General features: G+C 41.4%; 1 protein-coding gene across 3 annotated transcripts in view; it reads left to right on the plus strand.

Annotated features, from left to right (window-relative positions):
• The window catches only part of UBR2 (ubiquitin protein ligase E3 component n-recognin 2), a 105,797-nt gene that overhangs the window by 27,036 nt on the left and 59,485 nt on the right, over positions 1-19,276 (plus strand). For 2 of the 3 annotated variants that reach the window (XM_006266031.4, XM_019483230.2), the window contains exons 8-15: positions 1,530-1,650; positions 9,336-9,443; positions 11,338-11,426; positions 13,790-13,888; positions 16,820-16,983; positions 17,064-17,163; positions 18,114-18,242; positions 19,091-19,274. In XM_006266031.4, the coding sequence (XP_006266093.1) occupies positions 1,530-1,650; positions 9,336-9,443; positions 11,338-11,426; positions 13,790-13,888; positions 16,820-16,983; positions 17,064-17,163; positions 18,114-18,242; positions 19,091-19,274 (994 nt within the window). Of the gene's footprint in view, positions 1-1,529; positions 1,651-9,335; positions 9,444-11,337; positions 11,427-13,789; positions 13,889-13,956; positions 14,056-16,819; positions 16,984-17,063; positions 17,164-18,113; positions 18,243-19,090; positions 19,275-19,276 lie in introns of all 3 variants that reach the window. The other variant, XM_014598085.3, reaches the window with a different exon arrangement.

Raw genomic sequence — 19,276 nt, forward strand, 5'->3', positions numbered from 1 at the left:
TACTACAGTAAAATCCCTGTTAACTGGCATGAGTGATGAATGGGGGGTGCCGGTAAGCTAAAAGTGCCGGTTACCTGAGGCACAGGTTTCCAGCCAGTTGTGGGGGGTGGGAAGCTTGTGGCAGTGGCTGTGCCCGGCTCTGACCCTGGGTGGGGCGGGAGGGGCTACAAGAATCATTTCCTGGGCGGGTGGGTCCCAGCTGCACTCCAGCTGAGGCCCTGTCTCAGGTGCTGGGAGCCCCGCAGTGGGGGGGGCAGGTAGGAGAGTCCAGCCCCACTCCCTGCGGCAGGCGCTGCACCCAGCTGTTCCACACGGGCCTGAGGGGCTGGAGCTGCTGCCCGGGGGTGCGGGGCTCCTAGCTCTGACCCTGGGCAGGGTGGGGCGGGAAGTGCCAGTGCCAGGGTCAGGTATCTTCCCCCCCCCCCCCCCCCCATGTCTGGCCACATGCCACTCCTCCTCTTCCCCCAACTGCCAAGGCAGTCCGGCCACAGATTGCTGCAGCGGAGGGAGCTGTGCGCATGCAGCCAGGTAAGAAAGTGGTGCAGCAGGCAGGAAAGCAGCAGGGTGTGGTGCCATGTGTGTCCTGCTGCTGAAATTCTGGTTGATCAAGTATTTTGGTTAGTAAAATCCCAGATAACAGGGATTTTACTGTATTTCACACCTTTTTTAAATATATATGCTGTCTAGGATTAAGGGTGTTGCATATATACCTTTTTATTGCAGTTGATTTAAGGTTATGGAAAAATTAGGTTTGTTTCCAGGCTAGAAAACGATCTTGTTAATGTGCTGCAGGGAGACTACTCAGGCTAAGTTTACGAAAACTTAAAAACTAGAATGGCTTGTTAGTTAATACCAATAAAGTCAAACTAAATTTGTTGAAGGGCAACATTAGTTTGACAAACTGCATTTCTATCTGAATTTTAATTTTTATATCTTTTGCCCCGATATATTTTTGCTTTGTACATTTGACGACACTTTGGATGATCACTTTCACTGTTATGTTGGTAGTCAGCTGCATCAGTTTTTTGTATTCCTCAGGGGAGCTTGCATGTGTGCTGCTGCTCCTTACACTTCACAAGAGGGTGCTTATCAGTAAGATGCAGCACTGCGAGGAAGGGGAAGGTAGGAAAAGTAAGAGCCTGAACATGTAGGATGTCTTTTTTTGACTTGGCCAAAAAGCTTTCAACATTTCAATTGCAGAACAGGAAAAAAAAGTCTAAATTTTAAATTAAATACAAAATGCGCTCTTCAGTATACTGTCCAAACAGCATGAAATCACAAAACTTATTTTTAGATGAATTAGCTAAAAAAAATATCAAGTTGTTTGTCTTAGTTTTTGTTGCACTGTTGGATAAGATTGTGCTGGAACAGTTATGATCAATGTTTTAATAAAATGTATTGCAATTTCTAATTTCTATGCAAAATTATTTTAATTTGGGATATAGGCATGCTACATCTTTCTCTACAAGTGTATGTGTGCTTTTTCTTATTTGTAATTAAGCATTCTTTTCCCTTCTTCTCTTTTGAAGAGAAATACCAGCCGTCAGACAAAGCCACTGAAGGTTCAGGTTATGCATTCGTGTATTGTTGCCCATCAGAGCTTTGGTTTGAAACTCCTGACTTGGCTTGGCAATGTGATTGGATATTCAGGTAGGCAAACTTGAATGGTTTTATTGGTAAATTTAGAGACAAACAATCCTAGAAATAACAAAAAAATAAGTTGTTAAATGGCTTACCTCAGATATGCAATCTGTATGACTAACCCGTTGATTTGTGTCTCATTCTCATTTTTTGCTCTTGGGTTTGTGTTCCCCAAATTCTAACCCTCATATAGAAGTGTTCTGAGTCTTACTTTATACAGGGTCTTCATAAAGTCCTTGTGCACTTTTAAACTTTAATAATTTAGGTTGTAGGTATGATAGAAACAATCTGTAAACAGAATTTAAAAGCAAATTTATTAAAGTTTTAGGACAATTAGAGTACACAAGGCTAGACTTCAACATAACCACCATCCATCATGATACAGTGCTCAATCTGATCTTTCAACTCATTGAAAATGTTTCCCAGTTGCTCTTGAGTTACAGCACTAATTACATTGCTGATCCTAGCCCTAAGTTTCACCAAAGAACATTGTTTTGACTAGTAAACTACACTTTTAACATGTCCCCATAAAAAGAAGTCCAGCGGTGACAAGTCAGGTGAACGAGGTGGCCAAGCCATTGGTCCACCTCTGCCTATCCACTTCTGTGGGAAAATGTAATTTAGGAACTGTTGTACATTCAGAGTGTAGTGGCATGGAGCTCCATTTTATTTAAGAATAAATTTGTTATTATTTATGAAGTCTAGTACTGTGTACTCCACTTGTCCTAAAACTTTAATAAATTTGCTTTTAAATGCCGTTTACAGATTGTTTCTATCATACCTACAACCTAAGTTATTAAAGTTTAAAAATGCACAAGGACTTTATGAAGACCCTGTATATTTATATTGGTTTTTTTTGGTTTCTTTGGTTGGCATTGAATGAAAACTTCAAGAATTGCTGTTGAATGGTAAGTGCTGGATATCTCTCAACACTTGATCATTTTAAATGAATAAGTGTAAACAAAATGATTGTGTTTACACATCTCAACATTATTAAAATGTTAGTGCAGTATTTACCTGAATACAAGAGGACTCTGAGTGTAAGATGCCCCCCTGGTAATTAGGTTCTATACACAGAGAATTTATAAATTTATTATACTTTTCCATGTATGGAATCTAATTATTGGAGGATTATTGTAAATATTTCCCCCCACTATTGGAGGTAGTGTGACGAGAAGTGATGCTGGGGACAGTAATGGGGAAGGTGGTAGGGCACACATAGAGTGGGTGAGACAGTAGGGGACATACAGTATGGGGTGTGGAAAGGCAGGCAATAGGAGGCTGTAAGGAGGGAGCAGTGGAGAATAGGCAGTAGGGGTGCAAGTGGTAGGGGGCAGGCAGAGAGGCAGGCAGCTTGTCTTTCCCTGTCCCCTCCTCTTTCTCCCTCCACACTGCTTCTGCCCCCCACAGGCTCAGGTCCTTGCCCTCCCTCTTCCTGTCTTCCCTCCCACCCCACTCTTTCCCCCTTACCTTTGCTCTGTGCCAGCAGACTTGGTCCCTGATACAGCTTGGAGCACAGAACATGGCTCCAGTCTGGCCCCATAGCAGTGGTGCAGAGCTGGTACTGCTGGTACAGTGCTACATACTCCATGTTCCTGGCTGCAGGGAGGGCAAGCCTGCCAGAGCTAAGCAAAGGTAAGGAAGAGCATAGGAGAGAGGGGAGAAGTGGCTAGAGGGGGAGGAAAGATTAGGGGCTGTGTGCAAGGAGTGACTGGGCATGCGGAGGCAGTGGGGGGCAGGCATTAGCTGTAGCTCCAGCTCCAACCCTAGCCCGTTACCCACTGCCCCATGCTTGACTAAGGCAAGGAGCTTTTTTCCCCAAGTTAAATGGGGGGAAGAAAAACCTTCTTCTCTAATCGAATAAATATGGTAATGAGTATGACTTCCTTTTACGAAGGACAGCAAAACTTATTATGTCAGATCTTTTACAGTGTACTTAAGAAATGTACTTAAAGCTTTACACAGGCAAGTACTAGGGGAGGAGGCTTGTTTCAGGGAATCAATATATACAAGGTCATTTCATGGACAGGTACCTTGTCAGTTTTGGCTAAAGAGCTCTGTTCTTGTCATAGGAACAGAGGTAGGAAAGGAGAGCTAATTAATGAAGCCATAGGCTTAATGACTCACTTGATTCCTTTGTTTCCTGCCTAAATGTAAAGAAGTGGAGTGGAAGTGTGGGTGGGGTTTGAAGAGAGAGTGAGTGAGAGAGACAGTGGAAGCTAGGACAAAGCGAGTGTATACATATCAATTTTGACTGAAACCTGCTTGAAAACTATTGTTTCTGTTGCACTCAAGACAATAATCTTATAGAATTATTAGTTTGTATTTTCATAGGTTCATAGATTGTTAGGAGTGAGACGGGACCTTGTAGATCATCAGGCCCAGTCCCCCTGCACTAGGCAGGAAGAGACAACTGAGGTCAGGTGACCCCAGCGAGGTGACTGTCCAGTCTCCTTTTGAAGATTTCCAGGGTAGGTGGCTGCACCACCCCTGGAGGGAGTTTATTCCACAGTCTGAACACCTTGACTGTGAAGGAGATTTTCCTGGAATTGAGCCTGAAACGGGCTTCCAGGAGTTTGTATCCATTGCTCCTGGTCTTCCCCAGGGGTGCCCTGGTGAGCAAGCTGTTCACCGAGTTCTGTTCACCGCGTAGCAGTAAGCCACTACCAAGTCCCCTCTCTGTCTTCTCTTCTGTAGGCTGAAGAGGCCCAAGTCCCTCGGCCTCTCCTCGTATGGCTTGTCTTGCAGGTCTCCGATCATACAGGTGGCTTTTCTCTGGACTCTCAAGTTTTTCCAAGTCCTTATTGAAGTGTGGGGCCCAGAACTGGGCTCAGTATTCCAGCTGTGGTCTCACCAGTGCGGAGTACAGTGGGAGCATCACTTCCTTAGTTTTGCATGAGATGCAATGGTTAATGCATGCCAACATGTTGTTTGCCCTGCTGTGGCCACAGCATCGCACTGCTGGCTTATATTCATGTGATGGTCGATCACTACCCCTACGTCCCTTTCGGCCATGCCACTATACATCACTTCATATAGAAATATGTAGTAACATGTTAATTTGATTTGAATATGTACTTATTGTATAATGTCAAGTTTAAATTATGGGAATCAGAATTTTCAAAGACATTCTGGGTAGTGATAGGCACCGTAAGTTTTTGTATAGCATTGCACCTGTTATTTTTCAACCACAACTTGTTTTTGCAAATTCTATACTAAAATGTCAAATGACTCGACTTCAAGTTCAGTTATGATTCAGAAGGAAAAAAATGTTATCCGACTAACCACGTTGTCTGAGATCTGTATAAAATTACCTTGACTGACTTAAACACTTCAGAAATATATTATTATACTGTCCTTTCAAATATTGTTTTTTGGTGTGAAACTTGAATAGAAATAAGAGATTTCCCTTGGTTGTTTTTTTTTTTTACTGCCTCCTCCAGGCATCCTGATTCCTTTCATTCACTTTGTACAAGCCTGGGATTCGCTGAGCATCCGTCACATGGTCTGAAGGGAGAAATGGGCCCTAGAGATGGTTGAGCTCCTAGTTTTGCCTTGGGAGAGGGAGATCCAGCCACAGAGGTGGCTCTGTATCCACACAGTTAGTGATAATTGGGTTTCTGAAATGTGTTGTACCTTTGGCAGCATGTGAAGTTCAAATTATACCACTGTGTTTGCATTTCAATATGCAGTTACTTGAATATGACATCTGTGTTAGCAGACATGAGCTCTTCAAAAATAAATTATCCGTTCATCTTCTGTTGTACAAAGACTCTAGAGTCTATTCAGTCTTTGTTTGTTTGTCTGTTATAATCAGGTCAGATTGTAAGAGTCAAATATGCATGCATAGTATGCCACCTTTCCATATTAAAAGAATGTCTTGATTACACTATCAAGCACAAAGAAGTTAGGAAAGATCAGAAATGAACAAGGCCATTATGTGGCGATTCTGTTAGGGGAGTGTAACCTTCTTTTATTCGGGCCCCTTTGCTAGGAAATAAGATGGACAAATATACTTTTAAAAGGAGTGATCTGGACTTTTGCAGTTAGCCAACATAAGACACTCAACATTTTGCAATATAACAATCACAGAAAAGGTTTCTCTACTCCTTTGAAACAAATCATTATGTGGTATAGCAGTTGCCAATAATCCATAAGGTTAGGTTACAAGGCCCAGGAAAGTCCTTTATGTAAATGTGTGTGGTCATAGTAGCATAACTTGAACAACATATTAAATAGAGAGGAAATTACTCTAGCTTCTGCCATTTATGTAGGCTTTATGTTTCTGGAATGTTTTTGCTGAGCCGCTGAGCCACTGAGACTGATAGCCTGCAGTCCTGTTTATTTGATAGCATTTTTCTGTTTGCTGTCTCTGACATTGTCCATGGCTGCTAAATATGGTACAGATAATAAAGTAATTGTTCCATGAAAAGTGCTGTTATTTACTTGTTGCCTCTTCTGGAATGCTGCAATTTTGGTTTAGTCAACAACAATGTAACTGAAAATGGTTTGCAGCAGCTCTACTCCTAGTGTCTGCATTTAAAATGGTTTTAATGCTAAAGTAGACTTTATAAAAATGTTTTTAATATTGCTGTAAAAAATGTTGGTTGGCAGTGATTAGACTTTTCAGAGCAAGGTTTTTGGGTTGTATCCTTCTCCTGCTGCTTGTAAACTTTTAATTTAAGAAGGAACGTCTAGAAAAAGATATTTTATGTTTTAAGGCCTGCTGCACCAAGGTCCCCTCCCTTCTGGGGCTTTGCAACAGGTACAAACCTCTTGCAGCCCCAGTAGAGCCTGCAGAGCTGCCAGCTCCTGCAGACAAGGGAGGATCACCCATCCGTACTTTCCCTAAGACTAAATGCAGCGTGGTTGTCATGGGATTCTCCCTCCTGAGGGGGCAGTCTGCCGCCCCAACCCCCTAGCCTGGGAGGTCTGCTACTTCCTGGGAGCATGCATCTGGGACATAGCAGGGAGGATCCCAAAGATTATCTGGCCCTCTGACCACTACCCTATGCTCCTTATCCATGTGGGCACAAATGACACAGCTCAGAGCAAACCCAGCCATGTCATGAGAGACTACAGGGCTCTGGGAGTGGGGTGTAGGGGGCTGGGGGCGCAGGTGGTCTTTTCCTTGCTCCTCCCGGTTGTGGGTCATGGGCTGAGGAGGGAGAGACGAGTTGAGGTAGTCAACCAGAGACTGCAGCGCTGGTGTCATTGTGAAGGCTTCGGCTTCCATGATCACAATCCACTCTTTGGTGAGAGAGGCAGTATGCTGCTGGGAAGAGATGGCCCCCACCTCACTCTGCTGGGGAGGAGGCTCTTCCCAGCCAGACTTGCTGACCTGGTCCACCAGACTTTAAAGTGAGCCCGCTGGGAGATGGGGGACTACTGCCACTGCAAGCCCACTGGGCAGCTTTTGTAAACCCAGCAGGCTAAGGCACTCAGGAGAACTCACCCCTACTCCAGCCCCAAAGCAATCCGTAGGGAAGGCAGGAGCCCCCAATGGGACACTTACGTGCCTGTACACCAATGCCAGGAGCTTGGGGAACAAACAGGAGGAACTGGTCCTCCTGCTAAACAAAAAGGATTACAATCTCATAGGGATAATGGAGACCTGGTGGGACTCTGTCTATGACTGGGCCACAGGTATAGACAGCTATATGTTGTACAGGAGAGATCGCGTGGGGGGGAAAAAAAGGTGTGTGTGGGGGGGGTAGCTCTCTATGTCAAGGAAAGCTATGTGTCCTTGCAAGCTGACATTGGCACCCAGCGGGGGATGTTATGAGACTCTCTGGGTCAAAATCCATGGTGAATAAGGCACAGGGGACACAATGGTGGGAGTCTACTGCACCTCCTAGCTAGGATCAAGAGCTTGACCAGGAATTCGCCAGGGAACTAGGTTAGGCTGCGCGTTCCCGGTTCGTGGTTGTCATGGGAGATTTCAACTACCCTGACATCTCATGGGAAGAGCACTCGGCCACATCCGAACAGTCACAAAGGTTCCTCATGTGTAGATGAGCTCTATCTGACTCGAGAAGTCTATGGGCCAACAAGAGGCAAAGTGCTGCTCGACCTGGTACTGACAACGGGGGAATGACTTAATCAGCGACCTCATGATCGAAGGGAAGCTGGGAGACAGTGACCATGAGCTGATCACTTTCACCATCTGCCATAAAGCTGACAAGTCAGTCAACAAAACAGAAGTCCTCGACTTTAAAAAAGCTGACTTTGACAAGCTCAGGAGGCTTGTTGGCAAGGCCCTAAGGGACCTTGACCCAAAGGGGAGGGGTGTTCAGGAAGAGTAGTTGCTCCTTAAGGGAGTGATCCTGGAAGCTCAAGCAGCGTCCCCATTGGCTTTGCAGGGAATTTGTAGACTCGCGTCTAAAAAGAAAGACCTATAAAGGATGGAAGACTGGATCCACCCCAAAGGAGGAGTATGGTGCACTGATCTGGACCTGTAGGGAACAAACCAGGAAAGCCAAGACTGCGACTGAACTCCAACTGGCTACACGTATCAAGGACAATAAAAAGTCCTTTTTTAGATTCGTGGGGAGCCGGAGAAAAAACAAGGGTAACATTGGACTCCTGTTAAACCATATGGGTCAACTGACAACCAATGCTCAGGAAAAAGCCAACCTGCTTAATGGGTATTTTGTGTCAGTTTTTCACCAACCCCAAGGGACAGCTCTGCTCAATATGGTATGGGATGGCCAGGGCAAAGGAGAATTGTTACCCTTCATCAATGTTGACCATGTGAAGGAACACCTTGAGAGGCTGGACACCTTTAAGTCAGCTGGCCCAGACAGCTTACACCCCAGGGTACTTAAGGAGCTGGCAAGCATCATAGCCCAGCCCCTGGCACGGATCTATGAGAACTCATGGTGCTCAGGCAAAGTGCCTGAAGATTGGAAGAAGGCCAGTGTGGTGCCTATCTTCAAGAAAGGGAGGAAAGTAGATCTGGGGAACTACAGGCCCATCAGCCTGACCTCTGTCCGGGGGAAGATCTTAGGAAAAAATCATCAAAGAGTCTATTCTTGACAGACTGGCTGAAGGCAACTTCCTGAGGGATAGCCAGCACAGGTTTGTTGCGGGTAGGTCTTGCCTGATGAATTGCATCTCCTTCTTTGACCAGGTAACATATCACCTGGACAAGGGAGAAGAGATTGATGTCATATATCTTGATTTTAAAAAAGCCTTCGATCTTGTGTCCCACAATCATCTCATAGAAAAACTGGCCAACTGTGGCCTCGGCTACATCACAGTCCACTGGCTGGGGAATTGGATCCGAGGTCGGACCCAGAGAGTGGTAGTTGATGGAAGTCAATCATCATGGTGTGCCGTGACCAGTAGGGTCCCCCAAGGCTCTGTCCTTGGGCCTGTTCTTTTCAACATCTTCATTAATGATGTGCAATGCTGGGCTTTTTCCTGCAGAGTCCCAGACCAACTGGAGCAGGCATTGAGTGCATTGGATTTGGCATGGAGGAGGGTTCATGAGCCTGATCCACGGCCAGGTCTGCACCATTCATACAGCCCATGTTCTGGCCCTGCACCACTCATCTGGCTTGTAGGGCCAGACAAGTGTGATACCGTTACAGTAGATTATATGAATTTCCATTCTTTTAAATACACGTAAGAATGATCTTTTGTGTGTCATCTAACTTGAATATTTGTTTCATTATTTTTTTCTCAATAAGATGGCCTTCGTCGGATATTGTGTCAAGTTGGTTTACAAGAGGGACCAGATGGTGAAAACTCTTCTCTTGTGGATAAACTGATGCTGTCTGATTCTAAGCTGTGGAAAGGTAATTCGGCCATAATTTTTATCAAGAATGTTTGTTTGTGCTCGAGTATCACAGTGGCAGTTTTTATTTTGTCATACCTGCTTTAGGCAGTTTTACTGCCATCCATTGTAGATGCAGTTGCGTGATTGCTGGTTCCTGTTTGTTAGCTCTTTCCAAATGATAAAATTATGCGGTGACCAATTTAGCCCATTAGTAAGATGGAGGTTGGCTTTTTGTTGAAATCATTTTTTTTTTCAAAATACTGCCAAATTCACATTAAACAGATGAACCTGAAACTTGCTCTTCCAACTGGGGACACAAAATGAACCTTGGTATAAATGTATTGTGTATCCAGGCCCAGAGAAGTGCAAATTTGAGACTTCCAAAAGTAGATGCTCCCCTCTTCCAAAATGTTTTTTTTTTTTAATGTGTTTGTTTATGAACAGAGATACATTGAGTCTCAGTTATTGTTGTTCAGGCTGTATTCAAGTCCTTATATTGTTCTCTTTTTATATTGTCGTCTTTTGAGCTGAGAATACCCAGTGGAGGTAATTGGAGCAGCTCATACCTCTGTGAACTGCCTCTGCTGTTATTTCAGTGTGTTTGGATATCTGCAGACGTAATGTGATAACCTGTATATTGATGTGTCAGTTCAGGAAGTGGTGTGCAGAGTTTGTGCTGCAAATTTTGGGTCCTTTGGTGTAGGATTTGTTGAACATATTCATCTATCTCCAAATCGGTATATTTTAAAAATTACATTTAAAACAAACATTATAAAACCAGGGAAAACATGGTTTGCCTCCTGACTATACTAGAAATATATTTTTAAAGCCTTACTGTTGCTGAACAGATGCTGTTTTCTTTGCTTCCCAAAGTTCTAGATATTCATTCTCTAGTGATACATATTCCTATGGCAGTGGCTTTGATCTGGGGAATAATGGAGATTGGAAGACATTCACCTGGTCATTAAGACCAAGTGAATGATAAAGTACCCAAATCTCCCAGTGGGACTCATTAGAGCATGGATCACAGTTTTAAACACTTCAGTATTTCTCCAACATTGCTATCTTTCTTCCTCTCTGCTGACCTCCAGATATCTTGAGGAGGCATATGTGGCAATGTGATCTCTCTCCCATAGGATGATAATCAAACAGGGAAAGTTTAAGGTTGAAAGTAAGTGTAGTGTGAATAGATTGACTTCTTCCTCTTCTGTCCCGCCTCTCTTTCCACCAGCTTTTTTCTAATACTTGTTTTATGTGGTTGAGTGTTTTAATGTTTCTCAGAATTTTCTGTTTTTGACCGCAAATTTTAGTATTTAGGAAGAGTGGTATCGTAGCTCCCCTTTAACAAAGTTTTTTTTGGTATAGAATCTCCCACGTAAATAAGTAGAGGAACACTTCGCATTTCTGTTGTAACTTGAATTGCTTTTTCCCTTTTGTATTCTGCACACAATCATTCTTCATTAAACAGAATAAATGTTAACGGTGTTTGTTTTAAGTGACCTACAAAGATTTTACTTAGAAAAGTCTGTCTCCAATTAGTGATGGAATCTGTGGAGGGTTAGTGAAAATTATACAAAATATGTATTTTAAAACAAAATAGGTCTGAATTAGTTTCTTCGTTTACCTGGGAAGTTCTGTATTTAGGGTTTTCCATTTCCAATTCAACAGTTAACTGAATCAGTAAATACACTGAAAAATGTAGGGGAAAAAGAAATCATCTTACAAGAAAAGTTCCATTTTTGGTTCTGAATATTTTCCTCATCACTTACTGCTACCTTCCAGATGTTGTTGAAAATCTCTTTAGATTGAGGAGAGAATTTTCTTTGTTTTCTGCAAGGTTACTGTTATGGTTGTTTCTGTAATTGTTTGGTAGAGAATATTGGTACATAATAACACACAGCTTTTCTCAATAGGGGCTAGAAGTGTGTACCATCAGTTATTTATGAGCAGTCTACTTATGGATTTGAAATACAAGAAGCTTTTTGCTATCCGGTTTGCAAGAGTAAGTAATTTTCTCATATTGTATGTTAAACGATTCAAAAGATACAGCTTTGAAACCATGCAAGAGTTTCAGCTAGAGCAGTGGTTCTCAATCAGGGTGCTGTAGCACCCTACGGTGCCCAGGATTTTTTCAGGGTGCTATATGGTACCACGCATCATTTCTGAACACATGCTTACCATGATTATCTTGTGAACCATATTGTCACACAATCTTAGTGCTGTTAGGTGTGAAAACATGATTCACAAGATAAACCCTCAGATTTCAAATAGGAATAATGTCAAAAACATTTTGACCTGTTGTGGTCTTTATGAGTTCTTTGCAACTCAGAAGGACCACAGAGAAATAATAGAGAAAAATTTCTTGATTGTTTTTCTGTGGTCAAAAAATTAGTGAAAACTAAGAGTTGGAATTTTCGAGTGGTGCCTTGAGTCCAGTGAGGTTGAGAACTACTAAGCTAGAGCTTACAACATTTTGTCTTAAAAAAAAAAAAAAAAAAAGCTAACACAAGATTTTTTTTGTCCTGGAACATTGTCCTTACTCTCTCTTGGTTGGATGGAACCACTTTTAAGTAAAAACATATTTATTATGAGATCTTGTCCTATGAAAAGAAAATAGAGCCTTTAGGTTACTAAAATAAAGCAGTTCTTTATAAAATTTCAAAGTTAAACACCTCTGATATTTTATCTTCCTGGTCAGTTGTCTGGGGTCGCATTGCTTGAGAAACTACTTATTGGCCAGTGGTGGTATGCGAGTTGTTTCAGTGCTTACCCAGAGGTGGTTTCTGAAAGGAAACCACACTTTTATTAACATTTCTATGTTAACAGGTGATTGAAATGCTATAAAATCAGTCTGCTCACCTTCTTGCCTGAGACAAATCACTTTTTTCTTTTTTTTTTTTTTTGTACTGGCAAGTGAAAAACTAGTCTTAATTGTTGGAATTAGAATGAGTAGATGTTATGCCTGGACTGCTAAATTTACCACAGTCACTTTTGAAAGGTGTCTTTTAATGAACCATTCAGCAGGGGTTCATATGAAGTGGGCCATATTCGATTTGGATCCAGCCTGATTCGAGGGGTAGTGATTCGATTAATTGATTTGGATCACTGTCCCAATTCGATTCAGCCGAATCTGAAGATTCAGTTCTGATTCTGAGAATCAGCAATTCGGCCATAGACACAGCCTTTATATGTTTTTTTTCTACATACCTCAAGGTACTAGTGTGGCTCATGAATGCCAAGATGGTGGGGCGGATGGAGCATCTCACAGGAGCACAATGGGGCTCCCCGCTTGCCCGGCAGCGGACCCCACCTTCCTCCCTGTGCCCCCTGGCTCAGTGATCAGCCACAGGGAACCTCGGGTGTCTCCCAAGACCCAGGAGGCAGCGGTCACCAAGGCTGGCGGGGCTCCCCTGCACACTCCATGGTGGACCTGGAAGTGGACTGGATGTGCTTCTGGTCCACTTCTGGGTCTGCTGCTGAGCGCACCGTGGACCCCCCGTGCTCCCGTAGGATGGTCCATCCACCCCACCATCTCAGCATTCACAAACCACCTGGTACCTTGAGGTATGTAGAAAAAATATATAAAGCTGTGTCTATGGCCGAATCGCTGAATCTCTTCAAATTGAATCGGAGGCTTCTGATTCAATTTGGAGAGATTAGTAATAGGTCTCTGATTTGATTTAGATTTGGAGATTTGGCTGCCAAATCAGGCTGAATCTCCTCCAAATCGAATCAGCGACTGAAGCTTCGCATAGCCCTACTATTCAGAGTTTGAATTACAACTTTGACTCTTGCGGGGGTTCTACAGAAAAAATTAAATTAGTTCGTTGATTAACAAGTCCACCTAAGTGAAGGAGGAGTCTGACTGGAGACCCATCCAGGTTTTGATTTTCAAATCTTACAGGGGATTTGAAATCTCAGCTCTTATGGGGGGGCTCAGTCCTCCCGAGCTCCCCCTTAATTCACACCTTGGATCCACTAGCACAAGGGTTTTCAACCTTTTTTGGTTGGTGTACCCCTGGCAGCCGGTGGAGAAGCGGGCAGCCCCCTAGCGGCCGGTCGATGAGTGGGAGGGGGGTGCCCCCTGCACCCATACTGTACACGGCAGCAAAACCACAGCCCTGATGAAAACAAAAGTGCTGGTGGCGTATGGTGCTGCAAGTGGTGTGAAGTGCTGGCAGCCCCGCTTCCCTGTGCTGCTGCCGCATACTCAAGTACTTCCAGGGGTATGTGTACCCCCGGTTGACAACCCCCGCATTAGCATACTCGTCTTCATTGTAGCATTGAATTTCCCCAGGGCTGGCTTTAAATTTAAAGAAAGCAGGTCAGTGTGGATCAGAGGTGAATTTCCCCCTTGTTGTTTAGAATTACCGGCAGTTGCAGAGAGATTTTATGGAGGATGATCACGAGCGGGCAGTGTCGGTGACTGCTCTGTCTGTCCAACTCTTCACTGTTCCTACTCTGGTGAGTAGTGCTTGCCTTTTTTAAAACTGATAGTTGGCACTCCTTGCCTTTTTTTGCCTCTTTGATAGAACTATGAGCGATTGCAGAGTGATTATGTGAAAGATGACCACGACAGAGAGTTCTCAATTGCTGACCTCTCGGTACAGATATTCACAGTGCCTTCACTTGTAAGTACTAAATGATTAAAAAAGGAAACTTTTTGTTAGGTGCTGTAGTAAGAACACAAGCTCAGACTGTTAGATTTCTCTGTATGTTTGTAGTATTGCTATGCAAATACAAAGTGCTGCTGACTTTTATGAAAACATATCAAATAATTTGTAAGTACAATTACAGCTTTCTTAAGTAAAAGTTAATCAGCATTATACAGTTTCTGTCTGGATGTCCTAGAGGCCAGAGGAGTTTGGAAATTTTGGGTTTAACTCATTTCTTTTGAGTTTCTTTGATATTTCATTTAATAGATGGCCACCTCCATGTACATGCACACATTAAGATGCATATTTTTGCAGTTTTTTAGCTAAATTCAATCAAGCCAAAAACTAGTATTTGTAAGTATTACCATTAAATGTTGCTATACCAGTTGCCAACTTATGAGTTGTGACCCCAAGGAGGGCCACAAGAACTAAATCTAGTGAACTTGTCCCTGTTTCATTAATAGGTAAATGGCCCTGCTTTAAATCTCCTTTAGGAGTAAGACCAGGCCCAGTGATAGTTACTGTGGAGCAGACAAGGTATGGTTCCCATATTATTGCAGGCATACAAGCAGTTACCACTATTAGGGTAAATCTCCATGCCATATTATTTAAGGGCATAGGATCTGTGCTGTTAATTTTTTAAGAGGATCTGGAGATTTGCTGTCCCCCAGCAGCTCTCTTGTGATTATATCCCTATGCCTTCATTTAGGGAGAGCTTAAACTGGAGCAATTTATCTGTGAATAAAACAGAATTAAGTCCTTAGACCAATGTGGCTAGAACCAAAAACCCAGCATATTCAGATTAAATTTCACTTAACTGATGCCTGCAGTTACACCACGTTATGGTATCTGCAATTAATAATGAGTGGCAACTTACCCTTCCTTAACTGGTGCATGGAAATTGTGTCTACTCTTATCAATGCCAAGTTGAAACTAAACAGGGTTTCTTTAATCTTCTTTCAGTCAAGGCTAAGATGCCCCCATTTAGCTTTTTCTGTTAGGTAAGCATGGTCCTATTCTACACTGGAAAGCAATTGAGAAAAGCCCTTACCCTGTTGTGGGGATGTGATCAGTGGTAGCTCTTTGTATGAGTTGCACAAAATTATCCCCACTGTAAATGAGTTACAGTCAGCAAAAGTTTGGACAAAGTTGCGTTATACAGTGTGGCTTTGGAGCTTGCCACCCCATGGTGTGGGATTGCAGTTAACATGACTCCTGTAACCTTCCTGGATTTCCAGGCAGCCCAGAGGTAATCAGGAATTAAATCCCCCTACTATTGTTGTTTTCTGATTTATCAAGTCTTGTAAAACAAACTCTTTATTCCTTTGGTTCTTCCAGGCTCAAACCCCTTTTCCCCGGGGATTGCCAATTTACCCTTGTTTTAGGACTTGAGACTTTACCAGTTGCACTCCAGCCTGTGCCGCTCAAAATCTTTTTCTCATTTCTGTTCCCAATTAAAACTTTCCTCTCCCTTGGGATAGTCTTCACATCCTTTGGTGTTGTGCTTGAATCCTGACAGGCTTCCCCAGTCTTGTATAATTGCACTAGAAGAGTCTTCTTGTAGTTCTGTCTTGATTCCAGACTTCTCTTGGCTGAATTAAGAATATTCTCTTTTTACTTTAAAGGGACAGACCAACAGTTGAGCTTTATTTTAAAAATATATAGATGCTTCTTGAATTATGAAAACCTTTTTCTAACAAACCATTTTCAGTATAATGTAACAATATTGCAGATAAATTGAAGAATAAGTACTCTGTCTCCGTGAGAATGGATTTGAAAGCTAAATAAAATGAACAAAAATGACTTGTATGACTAGAATTGTTGCTAAAATGCTTACAATTTTCCAGGTAGAATCAACTTAAAGGAAAATTAAAGTACTGCAAAAAACTTGAAATTATGGCAGTTGGTTGGGAGTCTTTAAAAAAGGATTTCCAGATAGCTATTCTGTATTGCCATTTTTTATGTTTGCTAGGTGCTGGGAGTGTCTTCTGGAAGCATGAGTCAAGACCTAGGGTTATTGTCCTACCTCAATTTCTGACTTACCCTGTGGCCTAGATTTGATATTAAAATCCTTTACTCAGCTGTAAAGTGGAGACATCACATCGTAAGGTGCTGTTAGGGTTGTCTGACTAGCATTAGTAATGCTTGTTTTCTCAGTGTAGTTTTTTATTAAAAGGAAAAATTGTTAAGTTTCCTCATAGAGCAGAAGAAAACTGAAGAAGTGTGGAAATTGAGTTGCATCCTGTAAGGAATACAAAAAGGAAAAGGACTGAGGCAGAGAAACTCTTTTTTTACTTTATTTTGAGATAGGAAGGTAAATTTTCAAAACGACAAGTGCAGTAACATTAGAATAAAAGCATCATTCATTTCCAGATTCATACCGGCTTCCTCAGATATAGGGCCATTTTTATATTTGCTTTTATCTGTATTGAAAAACTTTAAATTACTCTTACAACACAAGTTTTTGATAGTGGTATGTCACTATCACTAAGAAGTACAAGGTGACATTTGAAGTGGAATAATGTAGTTATGCAGCTAGATTTTGATTTTCTTTGCTGAACACTGTGAGTCTCATTTTTCTATTTAAGTAATATTAAAACATAAAGGAACATATCAACAGTATCAGGTGTTTGGCTGTAAATGAATAGATTTTAGTGACAAAATTTAAGTAGTTTACTTTTTATTCCCATCAGTAGTGTCTTTTGATTTATATAACAAACTTTTATGTATTTTGGTATAGGCACGAATGCTAATAACTGAAGAAAATCTTATGACCACTATCATCAAAACCTTTATGGACCACTTAAGGCACCGTGATATTCAAGGCAGGTTTCAGTTTGAACGATATACAGCCCTGCAAGCTTTTAAATTCAGGCGGGTTCAGAGTCTTATTTCGGATCTCAAGTAAGTGTCTTGATTCTTATCAAATTAAAAAGTACTTTAAAAATTTAGAATAACTTACTAATTTTTCCTTTGTTGTTCAGGTATGTGTTGATAAGCAAGCCAGCTGATTGGTCAGATGACCTGAGACAAAAGTTTCTAGAAGGTTTTGATGCCTTTTTAGAATTACTGAAGTGTATGCAGGTACGTGAATCTGCAAAGCTCTAAAGGTTGTATTCTGTCCTAATAGAAAGAGTACTGAACAAACTAGAATTTTTATTAGTGTTTTAAAATACGAAATAAACTTATTTTTTCTTCTGTGGGTATAAAAAAATAAAATAAAATGTGTGTGTGTATGTGTGTATATATTCCTCTGTATATATACGGTTCCCTCATACAGTTAAGACAGTGCACATTTAAATGCATGACAGAAGTTTGACTTGGTCCATCTTTGCCAGCTTCCATTATGTTTGAGTGTCCTATATATTATTTGAAATTAATTGCTTCTGAGCTCTGTACAAACATATTGGGAGAGCAAGTCCTTTTCAGAAGGAACATATAAGCTTACAGATATACATACGCAGTGATATCCTTCGCTGCGATCACTGTCAACCATGTTGTCTTAAAAGAAGTAAGATGAATGCAGCTTTTACAAGGAAAAGCAGTTGTGAAGACAGAGGCCTGGCCAACTAATCTTTACTTTTTCAGTGCTGTGTGGCTAGGTGATATTCTCTGAAGTTTTTATGAAGATTTTTTAATACATTTACAGTGTGCTGCAACAATCAGACCACTCTTTCATGTTCTTTTCAATTTTAAATTATATTTATCCACACACTAGATTGGTACCTAGAGACTTTTTTTCTTTTGTGAGTTTGCTGCTTCATTTAGCGCAAATACAGGGAATTTTAAAATAGGATTTTCTATTATGGGTCTCTTAAATTAATTGTCTTGTCCATTAGCCTTGTGTCCTAGCCTTCTGAATTGTTTGGCACCTTATCTCCTTTTCTTTTAAAATTTTATACTTTGATATATTTTCAGTGGGCTTATTCATCATATAAAATTAGCAGTGTTTTAAAGTAAGTGATTACTTTTTTTTGTTTAGTGTCACTAGGGGTTTTGAGAGACAGTTGATCTGTATGATTCTTTGTTTATAGGGCATGGATCCAATAACCCGTCAAGTAGGACAGCACATAGAAATGGAACCAGAGTGGGAAGCAGCCTTTACATTACAGATGAAATTAACACTTGTTATTTCAATGATGCAGGACTGGTGTGCATTAGATGTAAGCTGCTTCTTGTTTTAGCCTATGAATGTATGAAGGAAGATGCAGGTAGATAAATATCTATTTGTAGTAGTCTAAAAAACCATATATATCTGTTATGTCAATCTTAATTATTTATTCTGTTAAAGAAGTGTATGTACAAGCAGGCTAACAAAACAAAGGAAAAAGTTAGGATCCCACCCTGGGCATATACCTTTTAGAAGGGCCACAGATCACAATTGTTCTGTATATTTTAGAGTTCAAACAAGCATCCAGTAGTTGAGACTGATACGATGGCTTTAAGAGCTCAGTCATAGACAGAAGAGAGACTGAATATTCAGTGGAGAATTTACTAGATCCCTATCTATACATATTTGATGCTATCCAAGGGGAAAGCAGATTGCTGTAGCCTATCGGATCTGCTGAGTAGGACTTCAAATGTGGCTCAAGCTCCCTTGGAACAAGTGAGCCCTCAATAGCCAGAGGCTCAGTTCAGCCTTAATTTGTCACTTTGTTGCATTTGTATTTTTTGTTAGCCCAACATAATGATAGTACTTGGTAGACTCATCTAGTACCAGGTATGCAATAACCATTGTTGCATTTAATTATACTTGCCTAGGTTTGCCCTGATCTACATCCTCCTTAACATGTGAACACTGTCTTTTTGGATATGTGGGGAACCAATAACTTGAATTAAAAGGAATTTTTAAATTTTAAGATGTTAAGCTTGTATTAATAAAGACAACAATAAAATTTGCACATAGAAACAAGTATGTACTCCATTATCTTATGCCAAGTATTACACATTATGTTATTTCAAAGAGCTCAGTATTCTTTATAATTATCTAAGCCACAATCTCTTTTTGTAGGAAAAGGTACTCATTGAAGCTTATAAGAAATGTCTGAGTGTGCTGATGCACTGTCACAGTGGTTTTGCTGATGGAGAACAGCCTATCATGCTCAATATGTGTGGACATTCAGTTGAGACCATCAGATATTGTGTTTCTCAGGAAAGAGTTAGCATTCATCTTCCAGTATCTCGGTTGCTTGCAGGT

The sequence above is a fragment of the Alligator mississippiensis genome, chromosome 1 (assembly GCF_030867095.1).
Source record: "Alligator mississippiensis isolate rAllMis1 chromosome 1, rAllMis1, whole genome shotgun sequence".
NCBI lineage: Eukaryota > Metazoa > Chordata > Crocodylia > Alligatoridae > Alligator > Alligator mississippiensis.